This window comes from Podarcis cretensis (genome assembly GCF_951804945.1).
Source record: "Podarcis cretensis genome assembly, chromosome: 18".
Classification (NCBI taxonomy): domain Eukaryota; kingdom Metazoa; phylum Chordata; class Lepidosauria; order Squamata; family Lacertidae; genus Podarcis; species Podarcis cretensis.
This window is the reverse complement of record NC_137188.1, coordinates 14,388,750-14,415,945: the sequence shown is the minus strand read 5'-3', so window position 1 is coordinate 14,415,945 and position 27,196 is coordinate 14,388,750. Positions and strand designations below refer to the sequence as shown.

Below are 27,196 nucleotides of genomic sequence, written 5' to 3'. Positions count from 1 at the left end.
ATGACCCAGAAGCTGTATGCCAGCTCCCTCAGCCAATAAAGCGAGATGAGCGCCGCAACCCCAGAGTCATCCACAACTGGACCTAATGGTCAGGGGTCCCTTTACCTTTACCTAGGCAAAACCACCTGGCCAAACCAGGGCCATTTAAGAAACAATATGGGGCCATTAAGGGCCACAGGCAATGCAAGAGAATTTCTTCCCCCTTGCCAAGAGGTGTGGACAGAGACTGGGGGTTGTGGGAATGTTGTGGGTAGCAGGAGAGTATATATTGATTAAATATTATCCTTCCTCACTCACGCTAGTGAGCTGGTAGCAGAGTACATTCCCCAGTATATTGCAGGAAGTTAGTTGATAGATTCATTTGAATCTCTTGAGTTAAGCAAGTCAGTCTGGCTTGTCCACATTGGACTGTTCCTGCTAAATTCCCCTTCAATCCCTTTTAAAAAGAATAAAGTCACAACAGTCTTCTCTTAGAAGTAACAAGAAGTTTACTTACATTCAGTTTGCAGTATGATCCTGAAGGCAGGCTCTAGCTTGTAGTTACAGAAGAGAGAGTGGGTTTATCCCATGTGGGGATTGAGCCCATGTGCTGCTGGCTGAGAGCCGGCGGACAGCAAAAGACATCAAGATGGAATAAACTGAAGAAGGGGAAAGATGGCTGCGTGACCGGCCCTTTGATGGGGGTCTGCTAGGGTCACACCCCTCTACCTGGTCACACACAGAGGGAAGATGCTCCAGACCAGGTGAGACAGGAAGTCCTCCTGGCTGGAGAAACATCCCCCTGTGGGTCAGTCCACGAGTTGGAGTCTTGAATTGCTGGAGCAACAAAAATCCTTTCTACTTGCATTTATATCTTTATCAGTATCTGCAAAGCTTGTGAGCTTTATGTATACAGCAACGCCTTGACCTGTATTACTGAAGCCTTATCTTCTGCAGCAGTTTTGAACCTTCAGTTGCCTTTGTGTAGTGACTGGAACTGCGGGCAATGTCTGTTTTGTGGGTATCTCAGCACCATAAATTAACTCTGTGCCAACTAAAGAAGTCTTTTCTTTTATCTGTCTTGATCAACACTCCGCTCCGTCAGAAGTCCCTAAGTTCCAGTGTTCTGCGAGAGAGAGAGAAAACTTCTCTCTATCCTCTTTATCCATCATCATTTTTTTATGTCATGTCTGCTGTTCTCACCTGGGGGAATTAAAAAAAGAAAGGCACACTGTCAACAGGACCAATAACACTCTGAAAGTCTGGACATGATTGCTTTCGATTCCAAGTTTTGAGGCTGTTAATAAAAAATGAATTTTTAAAAAAACAACATGACTTTGCTGAATTGGTGGCTTCCGGCAAGGATTTGTGAGTCGTCCTTGTTTTGATGACCGCTTACCAGCGGGAAGGTAAACGGCGTTTCCGTGTGCGGCTCTGGCTCTGGCTCTGGCTCTGGCCAGAGCAGCGATGTCACGCTGGCCACGTGACCCGGAAGTGTCTGCGGACAGCGCTGGCCCCTGGCCTCTTAAGTGAGATGGGCGCACAACCCCAGAGTCTGTCAAGACTGGCCCGTACGGGCAGGGGTACCTTTACCTTTACCTTTAGTTCCTCTGCGGTCAGTTTACCCTGCTTCAGAGAGAGAGAGAGAGAGAGAGAGAGAGAGAGAGAGAGAGAGAGAAGGCATTTGAGCACCTTTGGGAGAGAGAGAGTGGGTGAGTAACTCAGGTGACAGGCTGGGAGGCGGGGAGCAAAAAATTGTACACATCACTTGGGAAGACAGGCGAACTAATGCCAGTTTACTGGAAGAAGCAAAGATTCCCAGTGTCAAAGCAATGATTCTTCAACATCAGCTTCATTGGACTGGTCATGTTGTGCGGATGCCTGATGATCGTCTTCCAAAGCAAGTACTCTATTCCGAACTTAAGAATGGAAAGAGTAATGCTGGTGGTCAACAAAAGAGGTTCAAAGACTCTCTCAAGGCAAATCTAAAAAAAAAAGTAGTATAAGCACCAACAACTGGGAAACAGTTGCCTGCGAGCGCTCCAGTTGGAGAACAGCCTTTCCCAAAGGTGTCATGGGCTTTGAAGACACTCGAACTCAGGACGCGAGGGAGAAGCGTGCCAAGAGGAAGGCAGGCTTGGCAAACCCTCACCAGGATCAATTCCTGCCTGGAAACCAGTGTCCCCATTGGGGAAGGACGTGTGGATCCAGAATTGGCCTCCACAGTCACTTACGGACTCATTGTTAAGACCGTGTTTATGGAAGAGCTGTCTGGAAAGCCAGGGGTCAGATCCAGAGGCATCTCCCCAGCCCCAGACATCTAGGGATCCTCATCCAGCTATCCTCATCCTATCCTCATCCTAGCTATCTGTAATCCAGAGCCTCAGGTGCCATTGAATTCTTCCATCAGCGTCTAGTGATTAAGCCCAGGCTTTCTCAAAGCTGGACCGAGGTTTCCGCATCTCCCCTTGCGAGATGCTCCTTGCTGACCTGCCTGCGAACTCTCCGCCAGACAGAAAAAACCCATTTCCTCCTTCTCCTCTGCTTCTTGAATCCCCAGACCACAAATCAGAGGGAATGGCTGGTCTGCCAGGCGGCCGTGAACCTCTGCTCTTTTGTTCCTTGAGTCCACCGCTGCTGCAGGATTTGGGAACTGTAGAGGTGCAGAGTGGGATGGGGTCCCCCAAGAGTCATTTAGTTTGACCCACCGCAATGCAGGGACGACAGTGAAAGAATCATAATCACCAAGCTGCTCCTCTGAGCCCTAGCCAGCGTTATTGGAAGCTGTTCTCCAATGAGGGCCTCAGGCGTGTGCCATCCTTTTTCTTTTTTTATAACGATTTATTGATTTTCAAAAGATAACAAAAAATAAAAATGAAAACAATACCAAAACAAAACAAAACAAAACACATTGACTTCCCTCTAGTCCCTTCCTTGGTTCCCTTATTTATCAATATACTGCATGTCCATTGTTCAGCTTGACACCTATTTAAATTACTTATTATCCATTCATCGCAAAACAGCAAGTGATTTTTAAAACCCTGCTAATGTATTAACCTGTGTACACTGCTTCTGTATATATGCAATAAACGTCTCTTCATTGTCTCTTCCTCTTAGTTGTCAATTTTGCCATTTCAGCATATTCCATTAATTTAACTTGCCCATCTTCTTTAGTTGGGACCCCTTCTTCTTTCCACAGATGTGCACCGTCCTTGAATGGCTTGGCAGGAGACTTGCCCTCATTGAGGTTGCTTTGGGGTCCCGGCAGATGGCTTGGGAAGCGGGTGGCAGGTGCAGCCGCCCGTCTCTCAGAATCTCCCCTGGTTGCGGGAGAGTTTCCACCTCTTTGCGCCTGGCAGTTTTCCATCTAGAAAAAGGTTTGGGGCCTGTCGGGAGGGGCAGCGGCAAATCAAGGCTGTAAGGCTGTCAGGGAGAGACCGGGAGCTTCTGTATAATTGAAGGCTGTCCCCCCCCCTCTTTTTTGCGGAACTCGAAGCCTCGTATCCAGGGGGCTCAGGTGCAGAATTTAATTCCGAAGCCCTACATCACCGAGAAGCCTGGAAGGCGTCGGAGGGGAATGAGAACGCTCTTCGAGAACTGGCCTTGGAGCAAAATCGATAAATATATACATATTCCTTTCTCTTTTCCCCTCCCTCTGCCTACAAAGCGACTTTCTCCTATATTGTCAATCCATGACTCACTCGCTAGTAATTCCGCTGTGGGTTTTTGGTTTCTTTCAAAGTGGGTGCGTGTGATTTTCGAAAAGATATGTGTAGACCAAGCTTTATGATGATTCAGCTCTAGATATAGCTTAGCGGGGGACTCTTGCTGGGTCAAGACCATGGGCAGGCAAACTAAGGCTCAGGGGCTGGATATTAGGCCCAGATATTCCTAAAAATGCAAGAGAAATATTCTTGTATGCTACGGTAGCGGCAAGAATTCTAATCGCTATGAATTGGAAAGGAGAGAAAACATGACAAAGCTGAAGTGGCAAACTAAATGGTTGGAGTACGCCAAGTTGGCTAATTTAACACAAAAATTGAGGGATCGCTCTGATCAGACATTTATTAGGAAATGGGATATGTATAAAAAAATATCTAATGGATTGTTGTAATAACATGACATCTGTGGCAGCCTTTGAATGACTTCTGCAGTATGATGGATCAGTATGAGAAATATAATGTTGATGAAAATTAACAGAAGGAAACAGAAACAAGCAGCACGCTAGATAGATTAAGTGGTAGGCGCATGGTGGGGTGACGGGAAGCCATTAGGAATCCAAGAGGAACATATTGTAATGTAATAAGTTTTATTTTTTATTTTATTTCCTTTATAGATAATACTTCTATATGTTTCTTCATTTTAATTTCAATAAAGCGTTTAAAATTGAAAAGAAAAGAAAGGAAGGAAGAAAGGGAGCAGCACAAACCGGGTCTTTCCCCTGGGAGGTTTTGGCGCGCAAAGCGTGGGCCGCAGGGGTCTCTCTGTTCCTCGGAGTTCCACTAGCTCCCTCTGAATCAGTGCCTGGTCACTAAATGCCGGCATGGGTGAGGAGAGCACCATTTGAGTCATGCCAGGCATTCCTCCAGGTGATTCATGACCAACTCATGTGCTGCCAGCCCAGCCGAGTCGTGCCTGAGTGGCACCCCAGGGCCCTGAGAGGCAGCTGCTTCCACAGCCCGAGGGGCTTCGCTGCTGACCCCCCCAGCCACCATAAAGAGATCCACCCAGTGTGTCCCAGCACAAAAATCTTTTTTTTACCCTTTCCCCAACCTTCGACGTTGAATCACAACAACCCGGTGCTTTGTTGCAGTAGTCTCTGTTTCGGGAGACAATGGAGCGTGCTTCCGCGGGTCAAACTGCTGCAATAGGCAGCGCTGAGGTGACCAGCCTGGGCTGTGTGCAGGGAAGTCCTGGGCTGTCAGATGGGGAAAGAAACCCCCTCTTGGTCTGGCTGATGGGGTCCGAAGGAAAGCAGAGTAAGACACTGGGCACCAGGAGTTGCTGGAAGGAGGCAGACAAGGGACTCCATTCTGGATTGGCATCGGGTTCACTCCTGAGCCTTTTCTTCTCCCAAAATATCCCGCAAGGCAGCAGAGGTTTAGGGTCAGTTTCCTTTCTCCCCTCTGGGCTCCCTTCCCAGCTGGATCTCTGCCTCTTGGCCTCCTTCCTCTCCTGCTTCAGCTCCTGCCTCCGATTCTGGACCGCTCTCTGCCTCCGACTCTCCCCGCTCACAAAGCCCTGTTCCCTCTTCTTCCCAGGCTTCTCCTGCTTCTCCCTCATCCTTGCCCCGTCCCCATTCCCTGAGCTCTGAACCTTCTTCCCTTGGGGGTTCCCTAGCTGGTTCCCCCCACCATCCCTCTGCTTCCAACCAGCCTGGTCCTGTGGAGAAGCAGGAAGCGAGAGCTGGTGTTGCGTGTCTGTGTGGATAGGTGAGAGAGGAGGACCGCTTGGCTTTTAATTCTCCCTGCTTGGGAACAAACCGGTGGCCATACTTTATTTTTATTTTTAAAGAAGAGTCAGCGGGCCCTGTAATTGGTGGCCATTAGGGGTGGCTGCTGACAGGCAAAGGGAGAGGATGATCTCAGGAATGGCAGTGACAGAGGCTGGAAAGGATAATGGTGCAGGACTGCTTTTAGGGGCGTGAGACGTTTGTGCATGAGTCACCCTTCATGATCTGCTTGCCTCTACTCTGCAAGTGCCACCATTAAAACATCTTCCTTGCGCCGAGCCGAATCCTGAGCAATGCACTTTGGAGTCTTAGCAACTGTCATGCAGGCAGGAGCAGCATTTGGAGAACTCCTGGTCCCCCCCCCCCCGATCCCAGAGCTACACTGCCTCAGGCTGCCCCCACTTTCTGCTCTGTAGACAGCAGCCTCCTTCCAAATGTACTGCGCATTTTGCTGCAACAGGGGCAGCCCTCCCAGTGAGCGAGGCCCCGGGCATCTTCCCCTTCCCCCCAAAGCCTTCCCATTGCATTGCAAGCGGGTTGGACTAGATGAGCCTTGGGGTCACCAGCAGAAGGGTCCTTGAAGTTCTTAGCAAACCCATCCTGGGCCCCTTCCGAACTCGCATCCCTGTGTTATAAGAAAAAAACTGCTCCTTTTCCCTTATGGGGTATCCAAGAGCCCGTATAGAGTAGGTTCTCTGTCAGTAGGAGAAAATAACAGTGGCCAAGCAGAGAATATTGAGAAGCCAAGCAGCTCGTAAGCTTGATCTTTATTGAACTGATGCAACAGGGTCCTCACTCCCCAAACACAGGAGGGAGGAGAGAACCCAGAACAATGGTGTGCAAGCCCCTATATAGTCTTTTGAAATTGCCCACCCTGTAGCTCAAGACCACCCTCCTCCAAAACATCATCCATACATTATAGAAAGAGGTCGTCCCCAGCAGAAATTGGAGTGTGTTGCTTCTCTCCTGTATGCCAGGATACCTGAGAATGCCTTATCAGATTGCCTTTTCTGGGTAGCCGCCCAGAGTGGTTGGGGAAACCCAGCCAGATGGGTGGGGAACAAATAATAATAATAATAATAATAATAATAATAATAATAATAATAATATTTCCTTGGAGATGGTAAATACTTATTTCCTGAATCTCTTATGCATATTGAGGGTGTGCTCAGCTTAACAGATACTTGCCAGACTGTATTTACAGGGAGGCGTAAGCAGCCCCTACAGTCCAAAGACAATTGGAAAGCTTTTCCCATTTCCTTCCTCCTTGCAGGGAAATATTTGAGGTCAATTTGGGAGAGTCCAAATGGCTTCAGGATTGCTCTCCTGTAGTATTTCAGACACGTGGTTGATATACTTATGTGTTTGCCTTGTACATTTATGAACATTTATTTTATATATATAAGACCTTAGAATTCCTATAATACCTGCTTCTCAGAAACCCCTCAAGCCCACAATCTTGTTTTGTTGTTTGGTTCTTAACTTGCAAAGGGCGGCGAGGGAGAGAGAGGAAGGCTCCCAGTTTGTGAGCTGGAAAGGAGCAAAATTACCTCTAAAAGCCCAGGTCCCGCCGAGCATGGAAATGGAGCGAGCAGCAGTCTGGTCGAAGTCTGCTGTTGTGCTTTATTAACCCAGACCTGTTTATTGCCCTGTAATAATGATGGTGCAGGAGATATGGATCTGGCTGCTTGCCTTCCGATCGAATTTTAGCAGAGGGGAAAGTCAGGCTTAGGAAATGGCCTTTTCCGGAGAAAAAGGAGGCTGCCCCCCGCCTCTTCTTCCAGCTCGAGGAGTTTTCGATTTAGAGTCTCCTGGGGGTACCAATCAGTTCTGCATTATTTGTCCCAGGGGGGAATTCAAAGGTCAACTTCTCTTTCAGCCGCCTGAGCCTGCAAGGACCAGAATGGGCAGCCTGCAAAAATGCAGGCTGCCAATTTTGATGGTGGAACACAGCCTGGATGGCTCAGTTGGTTGGAGCGTGGCGCCAACAACGCCGAGGTTGCAGGTTTGACAGGGACAGCCTGCACTGCAGGGGGTTGGGCTGGATGACCCCTGGGGGTCCCTTGCAACTCTACAATTCAGTGGTACCTTGGTTCTCAAACACCTTGGTACTCAAAGAACTTGGAGCCCAAACCCGGAAGTAAGGTTCCAGTTTGTGAACTTTTTTCGGAAGCCGAACATGCTCCATTTTGAGTGTTACGCTGAGGTCTGTCTGTTTTTGCTATTTATTTTGCGTTTATGTGGCTCTTTTCGTTTGTTTTTGTGACTGTGTGGAACCCAGTTCAGCTACTGATTGATTGTGTGACTGCAGTACATTGTTTATCGATTTCCTTTTGTGGATCAATGGTCTCGTTAGATAGTAAAATTTCAATTGCTGTTTTAGGGGTTGTTTTTGAAAGTCTGGAACGGATTAATTCATTTTGCATGACTTTCCATTTTGGAAAGCGTTTTGGAATGCTTTGGTTTTGGAACGGACTTCTGGAATGGATTAAGTTTGAGAACCAAGGTACCACTGTACTATGAATTTATACATACACAGAATTCTACCTCCATAAAGTGTGTGTGTGTGTGTGTGTGTGTGTGTGTGTGTGTGTGTGTGTGTGTCTCACACACACTAGCCTCCCAAATGCTACAAAATCTATCGCTGAGTGCGGTAGAGCTATTTTTCCACAGCCATTATTGCATGAGACGTCCAGAGCCCCAGGCAGATGTACAGAGTAGGGTCTCCCCTGGATGCCAGACCAAGGCCAGAGGCCTGTCCCCAACTAGAGGGAGAATTTAATATAGCTGAATTTCCTCCGGCTGTGATCTGCTCATCAATTCACACTTTTTATTTTTGCACAGGCGAAATTATTGTGGGCTCAGCCGGCCGGCCAGTGAGACGAGCTTTCCATGTTCTGCAAAAAAAGCCCAGGAGGTTTGCAGCTAGCGAGGGATACAAGGCTGTTTAGGGCTTTCAAGGTCTGCACCAACCCTTTGAATTGTGCTTGGAAAGGTCCTGGGAGCCAATGTAGGTCTCTCAGGACTGGTGTTCTATGTTCTCCACTCCCAGTCCCCAGTCTAGCTGCCACATTCTGGATTAGTTGTTGTTTCTGGGTCACCTTCCAAGGGAGCCCCATGGAGAGCGCATGGCAGTAGTCCAAGCGGGAGATAACCAGAGCATGTACCACTGTGGCCAGACTGTCTGAGGGCAGAGAGGGTCTCATCCTGTGTACCAGATGGAGCTTGTAGACAGCTGCCCTCTATGCAGGATTGACCTGCACCTCCATGGACAGCTGGGAGTCCAAAATGACCCCTAGGCTGCAGACCTGGTCCTTGAGGGGCACAGTTACCCCATTCAGGACCAGGGAGTCCCCCACATCTGCCTGCCCCCCCCCCAAAACAGTCCTTCTGTCATGTCAGGATTCAACCTCAATCTGTTAGCCGCCATCCATCCTCCTAGCGCCTCTGGACACAGGACCTTCACTGCCTTCAAGGGATCTAGGAGTACCGAGAGCCGGGGTACCGATCTTCACAGTTTACTGCCTCCCTCTTCTTTGGGGGTTCAGCCGAGTCCCTGCCATTCCCTCTGAGACTTTGCAGGGCATCAGCCGTGTGAGCGATCGTCCCTTCGTTCGGCAAGCATTAATAGGCAAGAGGCTAACCCAATTAGGGCCAGAAGGGGTGGCGATGGCTGCCATGCTGCTCTCCTCGGCCGGCTAATTCGATTTCCACCGCAGAGCAGATGTGTCGCTCGGCTTTTCTGGAAGGGAGCTCATTCATAAGGAGGCCCTTGGCGTGTGGGCAGAAGCCATTTACTCCTGAGCAAAGTGTTATAAGAAAAAACTGCTCCTTTCCCCTTATGGGGTACCCAAGAGCCTGTATAGAGTCCTTATGTAGGTTTTCTATCGGCAGGAGAAAATAACAGAGGCCAAGCAAAGAATATTGAGAAGCAAAGTGGATTGTAAGCCTGATCTGTTATTTTCTCCTACCGGTAGGGAACCCACTTTAGACGGGCTCTTGGATACCCCATAAGGGAAAGGGAGCAGGGTTTTTTTTTCTTAGAACAGAGGTTTTTAATGTTTGATGTTTTACCGTGTTTTTAATATTCTGTTGGGAGCAACCCAGAGTGGCTGGGGAAGCCCAGGCAGATGGGTGGGGTAGAAATAAATTATCATTATCATTATTGCCAGTGCTTTTTTCGGGGGGGGGGCGCAAGGCTACACATACCCCTAAACATTTGGTGAATCTAAGTTTGGCCTCATTGAGGGGGCAGTATTTCAATATGAGTAGGAAAATGAGAGTAGCCCTAAACATTTTTTAATGAAAAAAGCAGTGCCTTGCTTTATATTTTCTGCATGTCCCATGATTGTATTTCTTAAAAAAAACCAACCCAGTTGTATTCTGTGTTATAAATCGAGCAGTGCCAGGAGCTGTTTCTTTTTGTTCTCCAATGCATAATCGATCACAAAAGCAGGGCTGCCATCTATGGGTGGGGGCGAGGGGACTGAACCCCCCCAAATTCAACCAGGTACAATATTCTGCAATTTTGCCCCCCCCCCCTTTGATAACAATTTATTGATTTTCCAAAAAAACAGGGAAAAACAGAAACGAAAAATGTCACAAACAGATTAAACCTTGATTTTTTGGGGGGTCGACTTCCCTCCCCTTCCCCTCTTGGTTCCTTTATAATATACTTGTTTATGCACGTTCATAAAACCTTACATACTTAATCCAATTTTGAAATCTTTTTCATCTTATTACAAGTGACTTTTAAAAGTTATACTAATGTTAAAGTCTGTACACAAAGCTTTAAAAATATGCGTTGAGCAATTGCCTTCCCCCCACCCTTTCAATAATTTGTCCTGCATAGTTCAGTAATTTATTTTGCCCATCTTCTTCTTTACCAGTTTTGGGGACGCTGCGCTGCTGCCCCCTGGTGGGGCTCGGGGGGGCGACAGCAGAACAGCACCCATCTCGACAGGGGGTCTTCTGCCCCCTCCCCACGTTAGTCCACTGGCAAGGAAACAACAGGAGAGTCAGAGAAATATTCACTAAAAGACCAGAGGCTTTTCTGCTCTGCATCATGACAATAAACATCCCTAAGAAGAACAAAAGTGTATTTCTTTATGCAACAACTGTGGCTAGAGTCTTAATTGTCAAGTATGGGAAAGGAGACTAGATCCCAGCTGAGGCAGAGTGGCAAAAGAAATTGTGTGAATATGCTGAATTAGCCAAAATTAGCTCTGGAATACCTCATAAGGGAAAGGGAGCAGGGTTTTTTTTCTTATAACAAGAGCATGCAAAGATATCCTCTATTTCCTAAATAACTAGTAGGAAAGATCCGCCTAGACCAGCCTCATGTTTCTCGCATTGCATAACCAGATATTATATCTGGAGATTGTAGAAACTACAAGTGGAAGAGTCAGAGCCTGAGCTCGCTTGGTTCCCTCTTCCCTCCTCATCCCTCTTTCCTTTTGTGTCGTCTGCTTGGCCTCTGTCGTTTCCGCCTACTGATAGGGAACTCAGTTATGGACTCTAGGGGACTTGGGATTTTTTTGGGGGGGGGGGTTGTTTAACTGCCCCTCTCCGTTCCTGGTTTTAACACCCATGATCCTATTTTTAAAAAACCACAACCCAGTTGTATTCTGTGTTCTACATCAAGCAAAGCCCGGAGCTGTTTCTTTTCGCTTTCCAATGCATTTCTTATTAAAAACAAACAAACCCCAAACGCAGCCTGGCAAAACCACCAGGAAGTTGGGCTTGTGTTTTCCCACCGTCTCTCAACGGATGACAATGACGAGTGAGCGGCAGATATTTGGGAAGAGCAGAAGCAAAAGGTCACAGCAACTGTTTGCATTTGCCGGGGTGTGTTTCCCCCCCCTCCTTTTTTGGGAGCGATCCTGACTGCCAGTGTAATCGGACCCGCCAAGGGCACCGCGATGACACGGCAGGCTTGGCCAAACTTTGGGAGCCAGGCCCGTCACTTCTTGCCGTGTTTACTGTGACCAGTGCCAAGGCCGGATTGTGTCACCCGGACACAGGGGCTTCTACATTTTTAATAAAATGGGTTTTTCTGGACCGCCAGCTGCAAGCCTGCCCTGTTCAGAGGTGGGCTCAGAGGCTGGGCTGGTCGCACCCCCCTTTCCAGTCCCGACAGAGACAGCGATGAGGGAAACTTGGCACTTGCACTCAGCACTTGGAGCCTGGCCAAGGCGTTTGTTTAGCTTCCCAGCTGGGGGCTGGCCTCTCGGCAAAAGGATTCCTGGGACGGGACGGAGCAGAGGCGTGCTTCGCACTCGGGGCCCTCCCTTCGTGCCGGGATGGCGGACCCCCTTCTTCCTCTCCGGGATCTGGGCTTCACGGATCGCCCCCTGCGGAAACTCTGCGGAAAGAAGACCGATCCTCCAGGGGCTTCCGAGTGGAGGGGACTCTTCCTCGGCAAGGCCTGGGTTCGAGTCTCGTGTGGCACCGAGGGCATCTGAGTCGGCTGGCAACACTCCCCATTGCCCGAGTCGTCTGAATTTGCCGGTCAGCAGGAACGATGTTGTCCTCCTCCAAGGCGCAAGGCTCCCCTGGGGGCTCCCCGGCCCCCTCGCCCCACCACTCGCCCGTCCTCTTCCGGAAGGCAATGGCCAACCCTGGCATGCGGCTACAGAGGCGCTTCACCGTGGCGCACCCGCTCTGGTAAGGGGACGCTGCGATAAGGCCCCGCGCTTCGGTCGCCTTCGAGTGGGTGGGGGGACCTTTCTCTTTTTGCATTTATTTTTTAATATCATATTGATTGAGTTTCTATTTTATATTGTTAAAGGACATTCATCTTTTCCCATGATGGTATTTGCTCAAATGAGCTGTCGACCTCCCTCCCTCCACCCTTACAGATCATAGCATCTACACTTTCCCCCCATTTACATTATATCCATTTCTATTGTCAATTTTTAAACAAATATGTAAAAAGGTATATATCAACAACGTTACAAGTCTTCTTAAGTCCTGCTAGTGTTGTTAATTGCTTGCCATTTTCCATCGGATATTGTATAAATTTACTCCAGTCTTTTTGGAAAACTGGTTTCGGATTTTCCTGGTCAACTCTGCCAATTCTGCATATCCAATCATCTTCATCTGCCACTCTTGTGTCAATGGTACCGCAAGCTGGGACAGAGCACCCAATGTGAATTTTGCCCTCATGTACAAGAAGCTGGTTTCTGCACCAACCAAGAGGCATTGCGAGAGCTCAGCCTGGCAGAGGTACTTGCGGCCCCCCCAATGTCCCCGAGGGCCAAGTGGAGATGTTTTGGGGTCCACATTTGGCTAGAGGCTCTTGTCGGCACTTGCGAGGCGCCTGCAAATATTCCACCAAGCCCTCCACCTGCCACATTCTGGATTAATTGTAGTTTCTGGGTCACCTTCCAAGGCAGCCCCATGGAGAGCGCATGGCAGTAGTCCAAGCGGGAGATAACCAGAGCATTCACCACTCTGGCCAGACAGTCTGTGGGCAGGGAGGGTCTCATCCTGCGTACCAGATGGAACTGCCCTGGACACAAACTGACCTGCGGCTCCATGGACAGCCGTGAGTCCAAAATGACTCCCAGGCTGCACACCTGCTCCTTCAGGTTGCCCCATTCAGGACCAGCGAGCCCCCCACCCCCGCCTGCCCCCTGTCCCCCCAAAACAGTCCTTCTGTCTTGTCAGGATTCAACCTCAATCTGTTAGCTGCCATCTATCCTCCAACTGCCTCCAGACACTCACCCAGGACCTTCACTGGTTCTGATTGGAAAGAGAGGTAGAGCTGGGTATCGTCTGCATACTGACAAGCCCCCAGCCCAAACCCGATGATGTAGGTTAGCTTAGCCATTGCTCCATCCTGCAGCAGTGAGTTCTGCAGTTCTCCTGGTTGGAAATGTGTCCTTCGACTTCCTTGCCTGGGTGGAGGGATGTGCAGATGGAGTGAGCAGAGGCCTCTGGTTCAAAGGGGTGCCTTTTTGCCCTGGGAGGGGTCCATCCGTCACTACATGGCCCCCAAAAGCTTCCTTGCGAGCGGCGAAACGGCCCTCTGGGTCACCAAAGGTCACAGCGGGCTAAGGACAGGGAAGCCCCCTCTGCTGGTCATCCCTTCCCAGATGATCCCGGCCCACAATGAAGCTTTTGTGTCCCGTTTGGGTGCCAGGAGGAGAAGCGAACCAGAAGGAAAACAAGGAGCAGCGTGTTTGGGGGGAGAAAGAGATGGAGCAATTTGCTCGGTTATTTCCCCAGGCTGGTTCAAAGCTGCTTTTGGCAATAAATAAAACCCCACTGGTGTTGAGGGGACACCCCGGTGGGTCCCATCGAAGGAGCCCACGCCCCTGGCCTTGTGCCCCCCACCCCATGACCCACTTCAAGACAGGCGTTGGGGAGACAATGGGGCGATTCTCTGCCCCGTCTGGGCTTGACGTGAGCCAGGGAAAGTGGCTGAAAGGGGGCCCTTTGTTCCCAGTCAGATGGGTTTTGCGGGGAGGGTGGGGGCGGCAGGGGCTGTGGGTGGGGGGGGGGTCCTGTGGGTGCCCGGAGGAGGAAGACAAGGATGCTGTCCCCACGGAGGCACTCCTGCATCGGGTACGGCCTGGCCAGGACAAGGTGGGTGCCAGCTCTCCTTTCCGTTTCCCATATTTTATTCAGGGATCCAGTGGCAGGGAGGTCCACAGGACCACGGCTGGATATGAGACACAGGGAGGGGAGGGCCCACCGAAAGGGGCAGGATGCTATAGCACAGTTGCTGACAAGAGCAAGAATGCCCCCGCTCAGAGGACGCCACCGGCTTGACCTTTTGCTGCCAGGCCAAGTTCAGCTGTTCCTCTTCTCTTTTAAAATAATAACATTTTCTTTTCCCATATTGAAAGCTGCTCAACAGTTCTATTCCTGTTCGACAAAACTAGCAACTTCTTCCCCGGAGTTACCCAGCCCCAACGTTTATAACCTCAACGACATACAATTGCGTTTTAAGGTTTATCTAATTTCCTCTTCTCTGACACCTTTCTGCTGTTTTCTGCTTTTGGGAAATAAACTTTTCTCAATAGACCACAACGGCTTTCCCAGTCTTATCTTTGAAAAGGAAGAAAATAATTCCTAACGTACAAAAGTTGAAATGATAGAACAGGTTGGAATTAACTTTCCAGGTGGCTGAGTCTGTTTTCCCCTGCTTTGAGCGACAAGGAAGGAGATCCCGACTCAACGTCAGGAAGGACTTTCTGACAGTCAGAGCTGACTGGGATGGAAGGTGATGGCCTCTCCTTCCTTGGAGGTTTTGAAGCGGAGGTCGGATGGCCATCTCTCCTGGATGCTTGAGCTGAGATTCCCTCATTGCAGGGGGGTCAGACTGGATGACCGCTGGGGTGTCCCTTCCGACTCGACGATTCCCCTGATGTCTGTAACACCTGTGGACCTTGGCTCCCTGCCTCCTCCCTTCTCTTCCAAGTCCCTGGTGGGCCGCACGCTTTTTCTCTCACGGCGTCATGGAAATGGGCGCAGGGCCAGCAGGCGAGAGTGGCCCCGGCCGCTCCAGACACAGAGAGACAGCGGAGGCAGGCAGAGACTGGGGTGGGCAGATGGGAAGGAGGGGGCCGCCCCAACGAGAGGGATCGCCGCTCCGTCCAAATATTGGGATTATTCCCCCATATGGGGCAGATTCACATGCACATATTTGTAACTAAGTCTGCCTTCAGGAATTGCGGGGGGTCTATATGCTAGCCTATGGAACTGCCTGCCACAAGAAGAGAGGCGGCAGCCCCCAGCTTGGGCAGGGGGAAAGAGAGAGGCCCTCAGCGTGAGAATAGGAGCCGGTTCCTAAATTCATGAAAACTGGGCCATCTCCCGAGAGCTTCTCATCTCTAGAAACACATCTACATCTGAGATGAAAGCCTAGGAAGCGATTTGTTTTGACTGGGTCAGGAGCCGGGAGCAGAGGGAGAAACATCTGGAGAACTGCAGGCTTTGCCCCCCATCCTGGCTTACGTATGTCATCTTTTGGGGGGAGAGAACGAGCTTTTTCACGTACGCAGCAGCGACAGAAAATACATGGAATCCAACCGCTCTCGCTGTCGGCAGTCGGGAACTGGCATTTGTGTTTATGCGGGAAAAGTTATGCCTTTTCTTTTTTAAAGGAAGAATTAAATTAAGCCATAGGCTAGCGCACTGCAGCAGCATCCTGCAAGACTCCTCTTCTTCTTCTTTTCTTCTTTTGTTAACATTTTATTCGTTTTCAGAAATAACAGAAATAAAAACAACAATGCAAAATCAAATCAAATCAAAATAAAATAAACTGCAAGGCCCGTTTTCAACTCCCCAGCACTAGTCTCCCAGGGTGGTTGTGACGATTTGGGGAGAACCAGAGTCCTTTTTGTTGGGGATAATTCAGATGTCCAAAAAGGTTATTTATATCTGCCACTACTGGGGCCCATGTTTTGTTGTTTCTTGCGCCTGACGCCCCTCTCTCCTCTCTTTCTGCCCCCAGTTTTGACCTTGAGAATGGCTTCTCCCCGGGACGGACCCCTCTGGACGCCCAGACCCACCCCGGCCTGGGGCTGGTGCTGCAGGGGGCCACCCCCCATGGCCAGCGCCGGGAGTCCTTCCTCTACCGCTCGGACAGCGACTACGACCTCTCGCCCAAGGCCATGTCCCGCAACTCCTCGGTCGCCAGCGACATGTGAGCATGTGCAGAGCGCCGGGCGCCAGGCGATTCAAAGGCAACGCCCTGGGGGTGTTGGCAGTGCGGTTTCCGTGAGGGAAGGTGTAGCTGTCAGTCTGGCTGGGGTGAAAAATGCCTGCAGGCGCCTGGGGGGCTTGGCGTTTTTGGAGAGGGTTTGGCGGGGGGAGGCATATGGAAATTGAATTCTGCTGGGTTGTCCCCCCCCAAAAAAACCCCCCAGTATTAAGCCGTAAGACTTACCCCAGGCTTTTTACATTGGTGGAGGGCAAAACACTCGAAGCAGTGAATCTCCAGTTCCCTTGAAAATAAAAATAAAAATAGAAATATAATAATAATTTATTATTTCTACCTCGCCCATCTGGCTGGGTTTCCCCAACCACTCTGGGCAGCTTCCAACAGAAGGTTAAAAATAGATTGAAACATCAATCATTAAAAACTTCCCTAAATAATAATCATAATATTCCGCTGGTGGACGACTTAACAAATTTGCAAGTCTGTTGTGGCAACTGCCAGGCATCGCTCTAGATGCATTGTGGTTTTTCATTGTATCTGCGTTGCTTCTTTTATTTCTCCACTTCTGCTTCTGCATTACAATTTGAATCCCCTAGAATTTTATAGAATTGGGAGTGTTCTTCCCAAGCATCAGAACAAAGCCTGAGGACCCCCCAACCGCTTTCCGCTTGCGGGGAAAGGGCCCAGCACCTTCTGCGATGCCCAGCGGAGGGCAGGAGGCCTCAAGCTTTGCTTGTTGAGGTCCTGCAACTCATTTATCTGTTTTTAATCTGGAAAATGCCAGGAGGATTTGGTAGCCTACCTTGGAAGCGAACTCTTCCACAATGCAGCAAAAGCGCAATTAATCCGAACCAGCGCCCTCGTCTGTCCTACTTGGGATTAACAGGTTTTACCTCTTCTGTTGCAGGCATGGAGAAGACTTGATTGTCACTCCTTTTGCACAGGTAGGAATCTCTTCAGGGTTGGGGTCTGTGCTTGAGGGAATGAGAGTGGGAGGAAAGGCTAGGAATTACTAAAGGTACAGGAACCCTGTCTGCTTTTTTTTGCAATTATTAAAGGTACCCGAACCCAGATGGTTTTTGGAATTACTAGAGTACACAAGCCCTGCAGGTTTTTGCAATTACTAAAGGTACACAAGTCCTGCAGTTTTTTGCAATTGCTAAAGTACACAAGTCCTGCAGGTTTTTGCAATTACTAAAGGTACACAAGTCCTGCAGTTTTTTGCAATTGCTAAAGGTACACGAGCCCTGCAGGTTTGTGGTTTGCAATAGTTTGCGTGCAGCTAATTCTGAAAGTCTTTCCTTCCTTCCTTCCTTCCTTCCACTCCCTCCAGGTCCTGGCCAGCCTACGGACGGTGCGCAGTAACTTTGCCATCTTGACCCACCTGCAGGAACGCCTCAGCAGCAAGTGAGTGAGAAAGAGAGAGAGAGAGAAAGAGAGAGAGAGAGAGAGCTCTGCACCGATTGAAAGTGTGAGACGGGGTAGTAATTTGGAGAAAGTACTGGCCTTTTTCTCCTGTATCTTTCTCACTGTATCTTTCCATGTATAAGACTATATTTTTGCCCAGATTTTTACAGTTTAAAATTGGGGGTCGTCTTACGCACGGAATGTTGCAATTAATTATTTCTTAATTCTTCCGAGAAATGTTTGAAAACCAGAACCCTCACTTCACTGTGACAGGGACCTGATCACAATCCCCTCTGCCGCCAAATATGACACTGGGGGCTCAGAGATATGCTCTGTCTCTTACAGGAGAGCGTCTGGAGTTCCCAACCTGCCGCCCACATCTAAAGTCAACCTGCCAGGTGAGTTCCATCTGGGCCTTGTCAATTATTATTTTTTTTGGGGGGGGGGAGGTGCCCACTGGGGAAATGTGGGTTTGCACAGAAGAAAGCCTTCTGTTGCCCTTGCGCCAGAAATCCCCTTTAATAAACCCTACAAGGATTTTTTTTTTTTGCAATTAAGAAAGGTGCAGGGAAGCAAAATGTGGGGAAGCAGGAATAGCCAGACCCCTAAGTGTGGGACCTGAACTCCATGAATTTGTCTCATCCTCTTTGGAAGCCCCCTAGATTGACAGCCATCATTCCCTCCTGGGGGAGCCAGTTGTATTTTATTTGAGAAGAATATTCCCCCTTTTAAAAAAGATTTTATTCATAATTTCCCCACAAAACCAATGAAAGAAGTTGACTCACATCAGCTCACAGTTGGATCCCTGAAGGCAGAGTTAGTTACAAATATGTACATGTGGATCTGCCCCATATGGGGGGATAATCCCAGTGATTCTAAGAGCTAGCAGAGCAGTCCTAGCTAGAAGTGGGTCAAATGAAGAAGGAAGTCAAAAAGAGGTGCTGCGTGACTCGTCCTTTTATTACCTGGACAGGTAAGGTCACATGCAAAAGGAAGGATGCTCCAACCAGGAGGAACAGGGAGTTTCGACTGGCTGGACCAAACATTCCCTCGCATGTCTTCTCTAGCATTGCAAGGAATGTTGTACTTGACTGCCTCTCCTGGATCACACCCCACAATTTATACATTTTAGCTCATTTACTCGGTGTCAGGTGCGAAAGAAGGATATTCCCAGCCCCATCGGGAGACGCCAGCAGGACCTGAACCCGGGACATTCTGCATCCAAAGCAGGCTCTCTAAGCACCAGGCTGTGGTCCTGTTAAATTGGGGTCGTGCGTGTTTTAAAACATGCAGAGCCTGAGGGAGGTGGCGAGGTCTGTGGCTGTCAATCAAAGCATCTTGGAGATTCACTGGGTCCGTGGCAGAGGGTGGGGGGTCATATCCCGGTTCCCAGGGCCTTCCCGTCTACTCCCTGCTCTGCACAAAGCATCTGCAGTCTGCTTACGACCCGGGAAGTTCCTCTCTCTCTTTCTCTTTTCTAATGCCACCTCTGCGGCTATAGCCTCCGATTGACGTCAGTTCTTTCATTATTCAAAAACTCTCGTGCTTTTTGCTTCTTCCCCTGCCGTCGGTCTCTGCCTCCGGGCCTGTCTCCTTCTCTCTCTCCACCATGCCACCCTGACCACCCGTTCCCTGCCTGTATTCCCCCTTGCCCCGACCTCTGGCATCGAGGAAACTCGTGAGCCGGGCAGTGTGGAAGCCACAAATGCACAGATACACAAGACTCAGGCCAAAGGAAGAGCTTCTGCAAACGAGGCAGATGTAGAAATGGCCGCTTGGAGAGATTTAAAAGGGGGCACCAGTTCTGAGCACCTCCAGGTAGGAGATGGGAATCTCCTGCCTGAAACCCTGGAGAGATGCTGCCTGCCCGTGTAGACAACACTGAGCTAAGTGGACCAATTATCCTCCTGTTTAAACCAGCCCTATATTTGGACTGGTGAAATGACCGCAGTGATGGAGCAGCTGCTTTGAATGTAGAAGGTCTCCCGGGGGGGGCACCCAAGGGTCATCCAACCCCCTGCAATGCAGTCTCAGCCACTGGCGGCAGCGTCTCCATGCTGGGCGTGTCCCCTCGAGAGCTGCTGGTGGCCAGTGCAGACAGGATTGTGCCTCTTGCCTCTCCGCAGAAGATGCATCCCAAAAGCTGGCGGTGGAGACCCTGGAGGAGCTGGACTGGTGCTTGGACCAGCTGGAGACATTGCAGACCAGGCATTCAGTCAGCGAGATGGCCTCCAACAAGGTAAGGCGCCCGGGTCAGGGTGGGACCCCCAGCCCCAAAGGGACAAGGCTCAACCTCAATCCGTTAGCCGCCATCCTGGGTGGCATCTGGCCTGGGAGAAGAGGGTGCTTGAGCAGCAGGCAGGTCAGATCCAGCAAAGCCAGGGATGGAGAATAAATAAAGCGTTGGGAAGCTGTCTCTCTGCCAGAGGGAGAGGCAGAGAGCTTGTTCCCTGCAGGTGGGCAATTTAGCCTCCTCCCAATGCCCGCCTTGCCCACCCAAAGGCAGCTCCAAAGCAGGGCCGGATTGAGGTTTGATGCGGCCCTCAGCTCCTGAAGGTAACGGGGCCCTTTCTATGTCCAGCTGTCCTTTGTCAACAACAAATTGCCACTCTTTTTTGTGTTGAATATATGCTATATGGTCATTGATGGACCAAATAGGTATCTCAAGCCATTTGCACATCACAAATAGGAGCCTACACAACACAAAACACTATTGCTGTCTGTAGGTTTTGTTTTATTTGTTTTTTATCTTATCTTTTGGAAATGTACATCCAGGTATTTTTCCCTTTACATTTTTCTGGGGGCCCCAAGAGAGGGGGGCCCTAAGCTAGAGCTTGTTTAGCTTCTACGTCAATCCGGCACTGGTCAGATCCGGCAATCAGCCTTTGTTTATGTTCTTTTTGCAAAGCCAGGAGAATAAAGAAAGCGTTGGGAAGCTGTCTCTGTGCCAGCTGCTTGTCTCTGGACACACACGGGGGGGGGGGAGAGAGCTTGTCCCCTGTGGCAGCTGAGCCCCCTCCCAATGCCCACCTTGCCCCCCAAAGGCAGCTCCGAAGTCTTGCCCGCTTCTTCCGTCCTCCTCCTTCTCCCCGTGCGCGCCTTGCAGCTGCGTCTGGGTACCACCGCGCGGTAGCAGCATCCCCAGGCTCCCGCCAGCCAATCGGGAGGCGGAACAGGCTCCTGCCCCTCTGCCCGCGGCTTCTGATTGGGCGGCCGCCGAGAGAACAGCTCACCTGGCGCATCCCTCCGGCTCGGTGATGCAGGGGGACCCCCGTCGCCAGCGCTTCCTCCTCGCCTCCTCGCTTTGCAGAGAATTCCCCTTTTCTTTCTTTCTTTTTGCGGGGTTTTTTTTGCGGGGGAGAGATTTCTTTCCTCCTCCCTTTTTTGGGGTTTGGGGGCTCAGGCCCCCAGTCCATGCAGCTCCGTGGCCTGGCTCCTGCGGGGCAGGTGGCGGAGCGCTTCGGAGGAGGAGAGGAGGGTCGGCTTGCGAGCAGCAGCGCGCTGGGCAGGCGGGGACGGGGACGGTGCGATGCCCGACGCCAGCCCCCCAGGGTTGCTCGTTTTCCAAGACCCCATCGCCCAGGTAAGCAAGCGGAGCACAGGTGCCCCTTCCAAAGGTTGGCAAGCGAGGGGGCAGCAGCAGCAGCAGCAGCGGGGACTTCTGTTCTGCTGCAGAGGTTTGGCACGTTTTTGTTTTTAAAGTGGGTGTGCGCCCCCCCCCCCCCCAGCCAGGGAGGGGTGTGAATGCATGCTTGATCTGTGAGACTCGCCATCTCAGGATGTGTGGGTGTGTTTTTTAATTATTTAATTTGTTTTTAAAAATATTTTTATTGAATTTACCATTTTTATCATCGTCACAATCATTATTTCAAAAACAAAATACCTTATAAATCCTTAAATCCCCCCCGCCCCCAGTGACTTCTCTCAACTTCCCTTTCTGGTTTTTGGGCATATTATCTCTCCCTGCTCATTGGTTATTTCTTATTCTTTAATTTTGTTGTTGTTTAGTCGTTTAGTCGTGTCCGCCTCTTCATGACCCCCTGGACCAGAGCACGCCAGGCCCTCCTGTCTTCCACTGCCTCCCGCAGTTTGGTCAAACTCATGCTAGTAGCTTTGAGAACACTGTCCAGCCATCTCGTCCTCCATCTTCCCCTTCTCCTTGTGCCCTCCATCTTTCCCCACATCAGGGTCTTTTCCAGGGAGTCTTCTCTTCTCATGAGGTGGCCAAAGTATTGGAGCCTCAGCTTCAGGATCTGTCCTTCCAGTGAGCACTCAGGGCTGATTTCCTTCAGAATGGAGAGGTTGGATCTTCTTGCAGTCCATGGGACTCTCAAGAGTCTCCTCCAGCAGCAGAATTCAAAAGCATCCATTCTTCGGCGATCAGCCTTCTTTATGGTCTAGCTCTCACTTCCATACATCATTACTGGGAAAACCAGAGCTTGAACTATACGGGCCTTAAATAATTCTTCTTCTTCTCTTATCATTTTAACATCCTGTTTCTCTTTCTACATTTGTTAATTGCAAGTGTTGAGTCAAACCCTGCATGTGAGTCCATTCCTTTACAATGATTCTGTAAATATGACAAAAATGGTTCCCAGGTCATGAGGACTGGAAGCTTGCTTTGTTTTTAAGGACTAGCTTAGTGGTAGAGCAAACTGCCCTGCAGGTTGGATCCCCAATGGCACCTCTAGGTAGGGGTGGGAAAGTATTTCAAATGTAAAAAAAAAAAGACCCTTTCAAAACCTTGCATTTGGGGGAGGGGGCGACACCCTAAATCTCAAAGTCTTGCTAATGCTTATTGAGGATTTCAATATTTACCGATCTCCCTAGTGAATCTAACAGCACCCATTGTTGCAAATGCTTTAAAAACCACTAAAACTGGAATATAAATCCATCGTTTTGCAAGCTGCCCCGAGTATGGAATCCCTCCTGCCCCCCCCCCCGGCCTCCACCATTTTTTCATAAAATTGTTTTGCCTTGACTCATTTCTGCGTGTGCTGCAGCTGGCATCCCGTAATTGCAACTTTTATGGGCCTCCTGCAGTTCTTGGGACTTCTGAGAGACCCTCCCCACTTTGTATTCGCTGCTCGCTTTTTACGAGGAGCTGAGAGGCGTTGCCATTCTCTCCCTTACACGTCACCCCAAATCTCTGAGCTACGAGAGACTCCGAGGGTCCCAGGCATTTGGAACGAAAACAGTCAGAGACTGCTGGCTTTGGCATAGATGGTTTTATTTCCTCCTCTGAGCATACAGAGGACAGAGGCTCACAGCATCACGACCCCCAACAGATCTCGCTTTGGATCCAGCGGGTCTCTGTGTCTCCAGCTTCCAGCTCAACTCCCACCCAAAAACTCTGGCTCATGGTCTCCTATCTAGCAGCTAGGCAAGGGGGGGCAGAGGAAAGAGCCCCACCCCTTAGCCTGGAGGGCCCCCCATGTTTAGTTGCAGCTCCTGCCACCTGACTCGCTCTTTTGGGGTGCTGATGAGGACACTCAAATGCAGGGCCAGATTTAGGTCTGATGTGGCCCTTAGCTCCTGAAGCTAATGGGGCCCTTTCTATGTCGAGCTGTCCTTTGTCCACAACAAATTGTCACTGTTTTTTTGTGTTGAATAGATGCTATATGGTCATTTATGGACCTAATAGGTATCTCGGCTCTATGCACTTGTAGTTCTACAGGGAGAGGAATTGCAGCTATCCTGGAAGATCTTTTCCTCTAGATCAGTTGTGGGGGACCTGCACCCCTTCAGATGTTGCTGCACTCCAGCTCTCATCATCCCCAGGCAGCGTGGACTAGTGGTTGGAGTTGCGTACCAACGTAGACTTGCCACGGACAAATTCAATGATATTTGGAATTGGTTTTTATAAATACTGTATTAGGTTAAGATCTGGTTACCTACAATAACATATTTGGGGGGGGGCAATGTGTACATTTTTGTTGTCGCTTGTGGGTGCTATTTTCTTATCTTCTTTTGTGTCTTATCTTACTCTGTGCACTTGTAATCTTCATAATAATAATAATATTTATTTATTTATTTATACATACATACATACATACATACATACATACCCTGCCCATCTGGCTGGGTTTCCCCAGCCACTCTGGGCTGATTCCAACAATAGATTAAAAATACATTAAAACACCAGTCATTAAAAACTTCCCTAAACAGGGAATAAAGAGAAGATACAGTGATACCTCGGTTTCCGAACATCTCAGAAGTCGAACGTTTCAGTTTTCGAATGTTGAAAACCCGGGAACAGATGCTTCTGATTTCGAATGCACCTCAGAAGTCAAACGTCTTCCACTGAGTCCCCCCCTCCCCCGGTCTTCCAGAACAGGTTGCGTTTGAAAACCGAGGTACCACTATATATATATATATTTTAAAAGGATGGGGGAGTCAAGCCACATCTAGAATGGATCGCTGCGTCCCATCTGCCCAGAGGCATCTCGCTGCCTCCCAGAGTCCTTTCCTATCGGGTCATGAGGACTAGAAGCAATTTTCCACGTTTGCCAAAACACGGCTCTTAACTTTCGGCTTGATGCAAATTCTCCTGCAGCAGAGGCTCCCTGTGAGTTGCTCCTTTGAATTATTGAACTATTTCCTGCTCTCTCCCCCCAGTTCAAAAGGATGCTGAATCGGGAACTGACCCACCTCTCCGAAACCAGCCGCTCCGGAAACCAAGTGTCGGAGTACATCAGCAGCACTTTCTTGGGTGAGTCCCCCAGGGCAGCGCAAGGAGGAGACGGAGAAGAGAAGCTTGGGGATGGAAGGATCACTCACCTGCAAAAAGGGGAGTGCACTCGCCTTTCTCCTTTCCTGCCTGGCCTTGGTGCTGATCATGCCCAGGTTGTGGGTTCGAGCTGCACTCTTCAGCAGCCCATTCACTCTCCAAACTCCTTTTGAGAGGCAAACTGTCCATAGCTCAGTGGTAGGGCAATTCCCAGGTTGGGCTGGGAGAGGTTCTCCTACCCGAAACCCCGAGGAGTTTCTGCCGGTCAGTGCAGATTTATGTATAAGCTAAACAAGCTCTAGCTTAGGGCCCCACTCTCTTGGGGGCCCCCCAAAAAATGAAAGGAAAAAAGCAAACAACTGGATGTCCATTTCCAAAATATAAGATAAAAAACAAATGAAATAAAACCTACATCCAGCAACCGTGTTTTGTGTTGTGTCAGCAAGTCATGGGCCCCGCCTGCTAGCCTGCTCCCTAAAATATCACCGGTTTGCTCCTTCTATATATAGGGTGCCGACATTCTGCATGGACTGGTTGCAGGGCAACATGCGCAAATGGCTTGAGATACCTATTCAGTCCATCAATGACCGTCTAGCACAGGCATCCCCAAACTCAGCTCTCCAGATGTTTTGGGACTACAACTCCCCTCATCCCTAGCTAACAGGACCAGTGGTCAGGGATAATGGGAACTGTAGTCCCAAAACATCTGGAGGGCCGAGTTTGCCTATGCCTGATATAGCATATATTCAACACGAAAAACAGCGACAATTTGTTGTGGACAAAGGACAGCTGGACCCTGTTACCTTCAGGAGCTGAGGGCCTCACCAGGCCTAAATCTGGCCCTGACAGGGACCAATGGTCCAACTCTGTAAAAGGTAGCTTTACTACGTAAATTATCTAGAACCATGAGGACTAGCACCTCCAGTAACCGAGGTCCTGTTTGCGGGCTTCCCATCTGGCCGGCCACCTCCTTACATTTCGATATCTGCTTTTTAAAAATTAAAACATTGGCGCTGGGTTTAAAACACAGTGCAGGAAAACAAGTGTGTGTGTGTGCGCGCATGTGTGTATATATACACACATATACACACATATATATAGTGAGTGTTAAGCCAGAGGTTCCCTTCCTCTGTGCCTGTGCGTTTGTGACGGAGGCAAGAGCGAGAAGAAGACACTCCGGGGTGAGGTGGGGAGAGAGACCCCGTCTGCTCTCTGGAAACATCACTTTGGGGAGAGGACCGGCATTCCAGCACGCAGCATCTCCCGTTGCCATGGCGTCGGTAATATTATTAGCCTCCTCTGACGTCAATCCTTGCGTGCCTCGGGAATATTGGGGCGGGGGTCTCCCTCGGAACAGCGGGAGACTCGTGCGAGGGGCCGGGCGGGAGGGGGACATTCGACATGGGCCGCCTTTGCTGTGTCCTCCAGAGACCATGCTCCAGGGCCCTTTTTAAAGGGGGGCTTTAAAAAGAGAAGGGGATTGGGCAAGCAGGGCTAGAATCGAGGAGGAGAACGAGGAAAGCCGGTCCTCTCTCCTTCCTCTTATCATCCCCTGTGCCAAATCACAGACTGTAAGCTCCTTGCGGCAGGGACCTGTTTTCTTTGGGCTTCGAAAAGCTTAATGCAAATCTTCGCCTTGTGGATAATTTATTTGGGGCGGGCTGTCTGTCGCTTCTGATGAGGTTTTAGTTCATCCTGCCTGTGGGAAACTGCTCTCCACACCCCAAAGACGGTTCTAGTGTGCATTGTTTCATGGTGGGCAGCCGAGAGGGTCGTCCCTCTACCCCACCGGAAGTGGCATGCCCCAGAGTCAATTTACACCTGCGTTATTATTATTATTATTATTATTATTATTATTATTATTATTTACACGACACCCATCTGGCTGGGTTTCGCCAGCCACTCGGGGCAGCTTCCAACAAAATATTAAAAATGTAATTTATTTATTTTTAAATCAGACATTTTTCTTTCAATGAATGGCATGCAGTGAATTTTATATCCAACCCCCTGCCTGTTTCAGACAAGCAGCATGAGGTGGAGACCCCAACCCTGGTCCCTAAAGAGAAGGACAAAGAGAAGAAGAAGAAGAAGAAGCGGCCGATGTCACAGATCAGCGGCGTGAAGAAACTGACACACGGGTCCAGCTTCCGCTGCGTGGCCGCCATCCCTCGCTTCGGGGTCAAGACGGAGAAGGAGGGTCTGCTGGCCAGGGTGAGGAAGAGGGCAGGTGCAGGGATGGGGGAAGCGGGTTCTCGGTTCCAGGAAGCTGGGTGCAAATCCGATTGTTATAAGAAAAAACACTGCTCCTTTTGGGTACCCAAGAGCCCGTCTAGAGTCCTTATGTAGGTTCTCTATCGGTCAGAGAAAATAACAGAGGCCAACCAGAGAATATTGAGAAGCAAAGCGGCTAGTGAGCCTGATCTTTATTAACTGTTGCAACAGTGTCCTCACTCCCCACATGCAGGAGGGAGGAGGAACCCAGAACAATGGGGTGCAAGCTCTTATATAGATTCCTGAAATTGCCCACCCCCAAATACATCAGACATACATCACAGAAAGGGGGGGGGTCCCCAGCAGAGCTTTGACAACCCTGCCCTCTCCTCCTTAGGAACTGGAAGACGTGAACAAGTGGGGCTTAGACGTCTTCAAGATTTCAGAGTATTCTGGCCACCGCCCTTTGACAGTCGTCATGTACAGCATCTTCCAGGTGAGAGGGTGCCCTGGGGGACGGGTGCTAGGAGTTTGATGGGGGGGCGGTGGGGACCTGTACCAGCCAGCCTCTTCTGCACCACCCTCTCCCGTAATAATTTATTCTTTATACCCCACCCAGCTTCCAACAAAATATTAAAATACAATAATCAAATAGTAAAAGCTTCCGTAAACGGGGCTGCCTTCAGATGTCTTCTAAAAGTCAGATAGTTGTTTATTTCTTTGACATCTGATGGGAGGGCATTCC

At 49.7% G+C, this 27,196-nt stretch overlaps 1 protein-coding gene across 2 annotated transcripts in view; it reads left to right on the top strand.

Annotated features, from left to right (window-relative positions):
* Window positions 1-27,196, top strand: part of LOC307206982 (3',5'-cyclic-AMP phosphodiesterase 4C-like) — a 51,997-nt gene that overhangs the window by 17,526 nt on the left and 7,275 nt on the right. The window contains exons 1-9 of one of the 2 annotated variants that reach the window (XM_079960550.1): window positions 11,265-12,097; window positions 15,897-16,088; window positions 17,011-17,047; window positions 17,437-17,510; window positions 17,856-17,908; window positions 19,637-19,749; window positions 24,129-24,222; window positions 26,261-26,451; window positions 26,849-26,947. In XM_079960550.1, coding sequence (XP_079816676.1) covers window positions 11,955-12,097; window positions 15,897-16,088; window positions 17,011-17,047; window positions 17,437-17,510; window positions 17,856-17,908; window positions 19,637-19,749; window positions 24,129-24,222; window positions 26,261-26,451; window positions 26,849-26,947 — 996 coding nt within the window. In that variant the 5' untranslated portion in view covers window positions 11,265-11,954. Of the gene's footprint in view, window positions 1-11,264; window positions 12,098-15,896; window positions 16,089-17,010; window positions 17,048-17,436; window positions 17,511-17,855; window positions 17,909-19,636; window positions 19,750-24,128; window positions 24,223-26,260; window positions 26,452-26,848; window positions 26,948-27,196 lie in introns of those variants that run through there. The other variant, XM_079960549.1, reaches the window with a different exon arrangement.